The 8,655-nt window shown below is 51.7% G+C and overlaps 2 protein-coding genes across 5 annotated transcripts; both read right to left on the bottom strand.

Moving 5' to 3' along the window:
* Positions 1–468: 468 nt before the first annotated feature.
* On the bottom strand, positions 469–2,837 carry LOC122394267 (WASH complex subunit 3-like). Of its 4 annotated transcripts, none has more exons than XM_043391028.1 (4): positions 2,694–2,837; positions 2,324–2,449; positions 1,738–1,902; positions 469–1,489 (listed from the first exon to the last, which is right to left on the bottom strand). In XM_043391028.1, the coding sequence occupies exons 2-4, from the start codon at positions 2,372–2,374 to the stop codon at positions 1,013–1,015; spliced, it is 693 nt and encodes a 230-aa protein (XP_043246963.1). In that variant the 5' UTR covers positions 2,375–2,449; positions 2,694–2,837; the 3' UTR covers positions 469–1,012. The 4 variants fall into 4 exon arrangements, with proteins under 4 accessions (XP_043246963.1, XP_043246965.1, XP_043246964.1 ...); XM_043391030.1 differs by having other exon boundaries at positions 2,658–2,699; XM_043391029.1 differs by lacking the exon at positions 2,694–2,837 and adding an exon at positions 2,614–2,674.
* LOC122394255 (probable 28S ribosomal protein S25, mitochondrial) lies at positions 2,427–4,884 on the bottom strand. Its single transcript, XM_043391006.1, has 4 exons — positions 4,717–4,884; positions 4,245–4,332; positions 3,593–3,783; positions 2,427–2,449 (listed from the first exon to the last, which is right to left on the bottom strand). The coding sequence occupies exons 1-4, from the start codon at positions 4,847–4,849 to the stop codon at positions 2,427–2,429; spliced, it is 435 nt and encodes a 144-aa protein (XP_043246941.1). The 5' UTR covers positions 4,850–4,884.
* Between the last annotated feature and the right edge of the window lie 3,771 nt (positions 4,885–8,655).

Below are 8,655 nucleotides of genomic sequence, written 5' to 3' on the forward strand. Positions count from 1 at the left end.
ATGGCGCGATGAACGGGCGTGTGTTCCGATTGCAGGTGGCGCCACGGGTAAGCGACTGCGCCAGAGGCGGCCCCCGTGCTCCTCGTGTTCGACTAGTCCCTTGACCGCTCCAACATCTGAGGGTGGCGTGGCTCATTCGTGATTCATAAGACAGTAGCCAGTAGCCACAGCGAGGCACAGCGATTCATTAGGGCGCAGCTCGGTTCAAAGTAAAGGTTGTCTGATGCCCGCGATGTCACTGTGGATATTGGTTGGTTAGCCGAGCGTTGCATTGGGCTAGCCCAAACCCCTCAATCCTCAGTACGATCGTACATATGTCATCTAATCCACAGACCACAAGCGATATCGGCATTGGCTTTTTATTGACGAAGAACACCATGCACTTAGCAATACAGCAGCGGTCATAACTACACATCTCAAAGCCTTCGAACTTGTAAATGTATTTCAACGCCTAACAGTACAAAAGCGACCCTTTCCTTCCAAAGCTTGATAACAACCCGAAAAGAAGCCGGGGTAATTCGCATACAGTTGGAATGCCACATCTGTTTCACCTATCACAGTTTCATGTCAACCCAACAGACTCAAGAGCTGAATGGGGAGAGGGGAATATACACAGCCCCTAGGAGTCACGGGATGTAACGGTTTCTAACGGTACACGGGTTTGTCCATAACCTGCGCAAGTTCTACACTAGGTCTCACGCTTTCCCGAGGGAGAACAAAATCAGGGAAGATGACAGAGCAGCTCAGCTGGGTACTCAGGCGTAGTACCTCGGGTACTACGAGTTCGACACAGCGATAGTATTTGACAAAGGGAAATATTGTGATGATATATAGGCGCAACATGCGTAATTATGTACTCAAGGATAATTACATTGCTTGAATATTTCTCGATAATTACGTGATACATGAATACTTCTCGACCGCAGATAATCAGCATGGCTGCTAAGCAGCGCATCAGTCACATAGTGACCAAAACACACACACATGCCACTCCCGCCGCCCGATCACCACATCAGCTGGAGTCGGATTCCCAGCTGGGGGCGTCCGACTCCTCCGAGCGCGAGCCGCGCCTCCGGCCGGCCGTCGCCGGCTCCGTTACCAGCTCGTCGCCCCGCTGCAGGACGCCCGGGTCCACTCCCTCCTGCTGCATCTTCATCCGCACGGCCGGCTCCGGCACGCCCACCTCCAGCATGCGGAAGTAGCGACGGTAAGGCTCGGTGTCACGCAGACGCACCTGAGTTGTCCCCGGCTGGTCGGCGGCCGCAGGTTGGTCGACGTCCGGCTGAGGCTGTACTTTTGGGTCGCCGTTTGGCTGGGATGATGCTGATTGGCCATTTGTGAGCTCTGTGGAAGCCGATTGGCTGCCAGATTGTGCAGGTGGAGAGGTGTTACTGTTATCTGATGGCTTGGTGCTTTGTGATGCCTCGCCATTGGTGGTAGCTGGGCCGGCTGGGCCCTTGGATGGTGTCAGCCCCGGCACAGATGACAGCTGAAGCGGCATCAGTTTGGTTAGGCTAGTGATTAGTGCATGATAGGTACTGGTCTAACATAAAAGGCAATGTGTATTGATCATTTCTGATCCTAGGAAACACAAACACCAATGATAACATATAATCTTGTTAATTTAGGCTATTACTGGCAAGTGCTGAAATGTAACATGTCTGTAGCAAATGCTTCATTGGCATTACAACATACTTATGCTATATGTAAGAATATCAGGAGTGCTGTGTCACCCACCTTTGCTTCCAGTATTGACAACATGGTCTCCAGCTTTTCTAATCTTGTGTCAACTGTAAATAATTTCTCTTCACATTGAGAAGAAAACTTATTCAGAAATGTGACAGTTTGAGCAACAAATTCATTGAAAAAAGCAATGATCCGCCTCTGGCTAAGCGCTCCAACCTGAAACAAAGGTGATTAGTAATGAGAAGTGATGGTCACCTTTAGCACACCCGACTCAAAATTAATTAAAAGACTAAGCCATATGGTCATAAACTTCCTCACTAACTTGGCAACATTTAATGAAAATAAATAAATATGTCATTTCAATAGGTACAGCCCACCGCTAAAGTAATGTGTGGTTTTACCAATCTCAACGGATGGCTTCGACAGGCGATTTTTAAATGCGGACTGATTGGAAAGAAGACGTCAATAGATAAAGTTGTAGCTGCAAGGGTGAAGATACATGTAAGCTACATTTAAAGTCTCGTTGCAGTCTGGCTGATCGTTCGTAGGCTTCAGAAGCAGAACATACCCATGACTGAAACCACACGTCACTTCTGCTGTGGACTGTACCTACAGAATACAGATCAATCAAACCCACCTCTTCGTAGTTAATAGTACTGTCAAGATCAGAAATGCCATCAAGGTCCATGTTGAGCAGTAGAGTTGAAATGATTCTGGTTTTTGTCCTCTTGTAATTGTAATCAACTGACAATCAGGAAAATCACTGAAAGAAGGGAATAGAAGGTTCATAACATAACAACAAACAACAGCAGCGTTTACATAACATTTTTGACAAGGCTCTAGCCTCTAGCCCATTTATTTTGCGATAATTTCGATGCAGTGATCTTTGAGTATTTAGAGGGGATAATTTTGTAAATTGTAAAGCACCATTGGCATCTTTTGCTATATAACGGGCGGAGCTGTCAGCTTACAACAATCCCTATGTAAACGGGGCGGCTAATGCTTACCAAACTAAACGGCCTTCTTCGACCTGATATTGTTCATGGCTCGATGCATTTTCTGCGCTATGATGTATTCTAGAAAACAGAACAAAGCTATTAGTTGAAAAGATGGTTTGTGAGTTCGCTAGCATCTTGCGTATATACTTTGAACAGATATTTCGTAATTGTTGCGCAGGAGTTGATACATGAAATAGCTACCATATCATACGATTTTCCTTCACCCACCATAAATCTCTCTGAGATGCGGAAGGCCGCAAGCTTTTGGCCGCCAGGCGTTATCACTTGGCAGTCCCAAATAATGGACGGGTTTTATTTCTAGGCAGGCAATGTGAAATTTCCCATTGTAAAATGGCATGTATCAAGGCCCTAGCCTAGCCCAGTAGAGTGCCGATTAATAAACATAATAAAACCGGCCTCTGTTGACCCAGCTCCGGTAGCTGTTCCCCTCTTGGACCCAAATCCGAGACACCAAAAAATGCGAGCAAAATAGCAAGCGCTTATGATGATCTTGAACTGATAAGTAGCCTATGGAACATATAAGATCTAAGCTGAGCTTATCACGAATAATAACGATCACCAACTCACCCACTAAATGCGATGTAAGAAGTATTTTTAATGCCCAAGGCCTCATAATCCGGCCGGGCCAGTTTATTGTGATAATTAACGAGCCCCTGCTCATCAACTTTGGTTTCCAGTCATATATGCAACTCAGAAATGTTACATCACGATCGAAACACTTTGCAGTTCCTTTTTACTACCAGCATGACCCGATGTCAGCGGGAGACGACCTAACTACACGCATGCGCCCGTTGGGAGCCACCTATCAAGAAAAGGCGAAAATCAGCTCACAGCGCCATAATATATTGCTAACACTAGACGACACATAACACGAGACACACACCAACACTGGCACAAGTCAGTCGTCGTCCATGTCGCCGTTTTGTATTTCCCCCGCCACGCCTTTGGCAACGGGACGACGGAGGGACAGGGCACCTGGCCGGGCACCTCACAAATGCAGTAGCGGCCGCAGCCCACGCCGAAGTTCGATTTGTTTTCAACTATCTGCGCCTCCTTCTCCTCCGCTGCTAACACAGATCTGTGAAAGATATAAAGTTTATCAGAATGGGTAACACTATGCTCGTATTCGCCTCACTCGCAAATGCAAGGCTGATTTACCTTCATTCATACTGAGGTTAATTCTCATCAGCTCAAACATAAAGGCGGACTCAAGCCATAAGTATATCACAGGCTGAAAGCTTCGAAAAGTTTATGACGTCCTCATTTTAACTACCTGTGAAAATGAGAACCGTTTGTGCCTTCCGTTTGAACTTCTCTAGGCTATGAGATGGACAAACGATATACGCTGACAAAAAGAAAAGCATCGCAAGGTTGGGAGAAGACTTTCGATTTGATGATTCGCCGCCAGCAGTGACTTGAAATATGCAATAAATACAATAACGATATATTACATACGATGAAACACATGAAGCTACTGTAACACATCATCAGCATGCATGACAAAAGTATGCGTTACAATGACATTTTATCGATGCTTACTGGGATTTTCCTAAAATCTTCGTCAGATGAGAGAGGATGTCTTCTTTTGTTTTTCCTTCCGCGTCGACAATTACCTCCTCATCACCATCTGCGAATAAAGATAAACCAGGATTAACATTTTATGCTTCAATATATAAGAGTACATGTCCTGTAAAGTAAACCATAGCACATTTCGAGCAACTGTTTGTCTTTGACGATTGATCAATTGGTGACAGCATCCTCTTCGGTACTTTTCGGCAGCTGCTGTTAAATTCAGGTACCCTTAACACCTAGTCAAAGCAATTCAAACATAACGAAGTTTGTTTTTACGTGTATACCTACGGAGAGCTGGGAGAATCAATCCTGTCCTATCTAAGTCAGATCGGACACACGGATCTACAAGTCCACGACGCGGACTGGCGTCGACGATGCCCCGATGTCTCGTGAGTCGAAAGTACCCTGTTCTCCGATTCCACCGCTCTTCAGCACTCACCGAGGAATAATCTGATGAAGGGAGACGGCATCATGTCCTTCATGGCCACCAGCTGGACGTTGGGGTTCTTGTACTGGATTTGTGGCGTATACCAGTGAAGAAAATCCCTGAAGAAACAGAGCACACGTGTCATGAGTAAAACGGAAAGAGTGGGATGCTACTGCCGGGAGACTAGTGATGCCGACGGCACAGGGCACCGTGCCGTGTTCATACACCACATACAATGCAATGAAGGCTGGATGAACTAAGTAGCCAGCAGTCACATCACAGGCTGCAGTCTATCTCATCATTTAGCGGCACGAGGCCCCACGTTATAGCTGCTTCCTTGCCGCAAGCGGGCGACATCGACGTGCTCAGCGGTACAGCCTACTTTACGGCGTTCATCGCTAGCGCCATCTGTGGAGGAAATGTAGAAATGATAGTCCCACAACTGCGGTTGGTGGGATCTTCACTCAATATACCCTGCACCACCACACCCGTGTTACCAGTGTGGTGTCGGTTATGCCGTCTGTTGAGCTGGCTGGCTGTAGTCTCAGCTCCGCCCCCACACCAAGGCCCCCCACACCAGTGTGACTGCCGACTGGTGTGGGATGACGTTCGCCGTGCCATCTGTTGGCTCCAATGGAAACCCCAGTTGTGCCCCGCCATCTGTTGGCCGTAATTTAGACTTCGGTTCCGCGCTGTCAGTGCGTCCGCCACCTAGCGGTCGTAATGTGTGTGAGGAAATGTAACTTCGCTCTCTTGCCCCGCGGTCGCCGCCGCAGCCGGCCGACGAAGTGGCCGGCTGCCGCCATTTTATAATAAATCCGCTGTCGCTGTTAACGAACCTCTCTCGCTACACCGGGGCAGTGGCGGATCCAGGGGGGGGGGGCTGCGGGGGCTGGCAGCCCCCACCCAAGGAAAACTGGCGCCACTGCGCAGAAGGCGCAGTGGCGCCAATTTTCAATTCGCAACTCATCGGAGTGCCGCATACTAGGACTAGGATGCAAAAATCAGTCGAATAACGTCGTTTCAGTACGCTCCGCACCGATATTTCCAATCGTGTGGTGGCACTGTACATACTGATCCTGGGCGCCTCTTGTCAGGGCCACTGGGCGCCAATATTTCAGCGCCAATACGATGCGACTATGGCGCCCATCCGGGGCGTGGCGCCCAATTATGACCTGCAGCCCCTCCCCAGTGAAAATCCTGGATCCGCCACTGCACCGGGGATAACTGGCGTGGTGACAGCGTTTCAACCTATGCCTCCCCTTGATGTTTGTTTTGCCAAAAGCGGCGCAGCGACACTTGTCGTACTGCACATTTGAGGCGGTTTATGTTATCAAGATGGCGGCGCTGGCGCGTCCGCGCCGTGGCCTGAGTCACCTGAGTATTGTTTATTCTCGGAATTGACAAGCATCGGATTTGACGTCAACAGAAGCCAGAAGATACGGTTCTGCGCCTGTTGTTTGTTTTTCAAGCTGAATATGTCTGCTGGCTCGCTCTGCCGTGGTTCTGCTGGTGCTGTCGGCCGGAGACATGCCGCGCCACGCCGGTCGCTGCTGCCTTCGACGCCTGTCCTGTCGAGTGTCGGTTTGACCGCCTCAGACTGCCGCCAGCTGCGGGCCGTTGTCGGCGGCCCCGCCGACTCCAACTCTGATTCTACTGACTCCCTAGTCCCTGCTGAAGACTGCCGCGCTCACCGTCCGGTGTGCCCCTGCGTGAGGCTGCCGGCTGGCCGAAGAGCGATTCCAGTCGGGGAAACTGTGGAGCCGCAGCCTGCTGAAGAAGCGGCTGATCCCCAGTATTTCTACCTTCTCTGCCGGCCTGACCCTGCGGCCGCCCGACACTGGACGGCCGCCCGCTCCTGGTCGCTGTGCGACGCTCCCGCCGCGCCGTCGACCGTGGAGATCGGCCCATCAAGACTCGACTGTACGAGCACGTATGTAGCCGCGACTCCGCCCGAGTGTCTTTGTTGTTCATTCGGACTGTGCCTATGCTAATGCGCGCTCAGCGACTCCCCTCTCCCGTTCGTTTGGGGTGATACGAGTACGACCTTACGATGCGATGTTTAGTGATGCGTGTTTTGCCACCCGCGGTGATTTCACTTGTATTTTTTTTTCCATTCGCTCCTTGCACCTCGTTTTGCAGTCCATCACAATCAGGGCTATGCTGATTTTTATCCAGGGCATTCGTAATTTTCTTTTCGTTTTTTTTTTCGATTGCGGAAGAGAAGAAAAGTGGTCACACACCACACCCGTGTTACCAGTGTGGTGTCGGTTATGCCGTCTGTTGAGCTGGCTGGCTGTAGTCTCAGCTCCGCCCCCACACCAAGGCCCCCCACACCCAGGGGGATGTCGTCCCGGTTCTCCCCATGTATTATTCGCCAATCAGCTTAACACTACCAGTGACGTCACTGGTGGATCACCAATCGGGGCCGGCCGGCCGGGCCCGTAGGAGGCCAAACGCAGACGTTTTCAGAAAAGCGTAAGCCGTATAGATACAGTCTTGGATGGAGTTTTGCTGTGATTCGGCTCTTCAAGAGTGCGTCAGCGGACCAGGACCAAGATAAAGGTCATAGTGAACCGGCATCTGATAAAATCCGCTCACGGCTTAGCAGCCGACTTCGACCCTTCGCCCTCGTAAAGTACAAAAGCTTGCCGGTCATCAATCCACCTGCATCTCCTCATCTCCTTACTGCCTATGTCGACCAGTTACCGCAGCCGTTTTGGAGCGGCTCACGGCCGATAACACGCCGGGCGTGCGCTAGCCGCCGGCGCTAAGCGCTAACCATTGAGTGCGCATGGCTGACTGCCGCCCCGATGGCGCTGGCCCCCGGCACCGACACCGGCGCGGCGCCGCTGACCCATGGGGGGGGGGGATTGCTAGAGCCGGAATACTGAATAGGGATAGAAGCCGGTATGGGATTGGGATGGAAACTCAGCGAGACTAAGGGATTGTGTTGTGCCTTCGGTAGGCCCCCAAAAATCACCGGTGTAGTGCCCTCAGGGCCGCCGGTTATGAAGCCTTTGGAGGCACTGGTGTGGGCCCTCAGAGGCATTGGTGCGGGGCCCCGGAGGTGCTGCTGTGGGCCCTCTGAAGTGCTAGTGTGTGGCCCTCAGAGGCGCCGGTGAGGGTCCTCACAGTTGCCATTGTGGGCTCTCAGAGACACTGCAGTGTGGGGTCATCACAGTCGGGTGTGGGACCCTTAAAGCTGCTGGCTCGAACCCTTTATAAGCCGACAGGGGCTCTCAGAGACCGACAAAGGGCCCTTAAGAGGTCTGCGGTGTCTTCAGGAGCCCTGTGGAGTCCTCAGAGACCAGCAAGGTATACTCTCAGACGCCGGTGGGGGCCCTAAGAGTCGTCGGTGCGGGGCCCTCAAAACTCAAGTCACCGGTGAGTGGCCGTCCGATGCGAAGGTCCCGTCGTAGGCCGTCCGAGGCTCCGGCGTTGAGCCCTCAGAGCCGCCGATATATGGCCTTAAGAAGCACTGGTTTGGGCCTTTGGAACTTCGTCGGTTGAACTCAGAGGTGGCAGTGTGGGGCCCTCAGCTGGGCACCGCTTTGGGGCTTTCACAGCCGCCGGTGAGGGCCCTCGCAGGCGCCGTTGTGGGGGCCGTTGTGGTTTAGGGGATCATCACAGGCGTGTGTGGAACCCTTAGAGCTGCTGGTCCCTAATAGGCCGGTAAGGGCCCTCAGAGGCCGGCAAGTAGCCCTCAGAGGTCGCCAATGGGCCCTAGGGCCCCCTCTCAGCTGAGAGGCCGGCAAGGGGCCCTCAAATGCCGACATGGAACAATAAAAAGCCGGTGTGTGGCTCTTTTGGAGAGAAGTGTGGCTATTGTGTGGCTATTCGGAGCACATAAGATGTTCTTTCGAGCCCTGTGGGGCCCTTCTGAGTCGAAAATGCCAGCGTGGACCCTCAGCCGCCAATTGGCGTCGCAGGGCCTCGGGCCCGAGAGGG

Source organism: Amphibalanus amphitrite, unplaced genomic scaffold (genome assembly GCF_019059575.1).
Source record: "Amphibalanus amphitrite isolate SeventyFive unplaced genomic scaffold, NRLGWU_Aamphi_draft 000582F_arrow, whole genome shotgun sequence".
Lineage (NCBI taxonomy): Eukaryota > Metazoa > Arthropoda > Thecostraca > Balanomorpha > Balanidae > Amphibalanus > Amphibalanus amphitrite.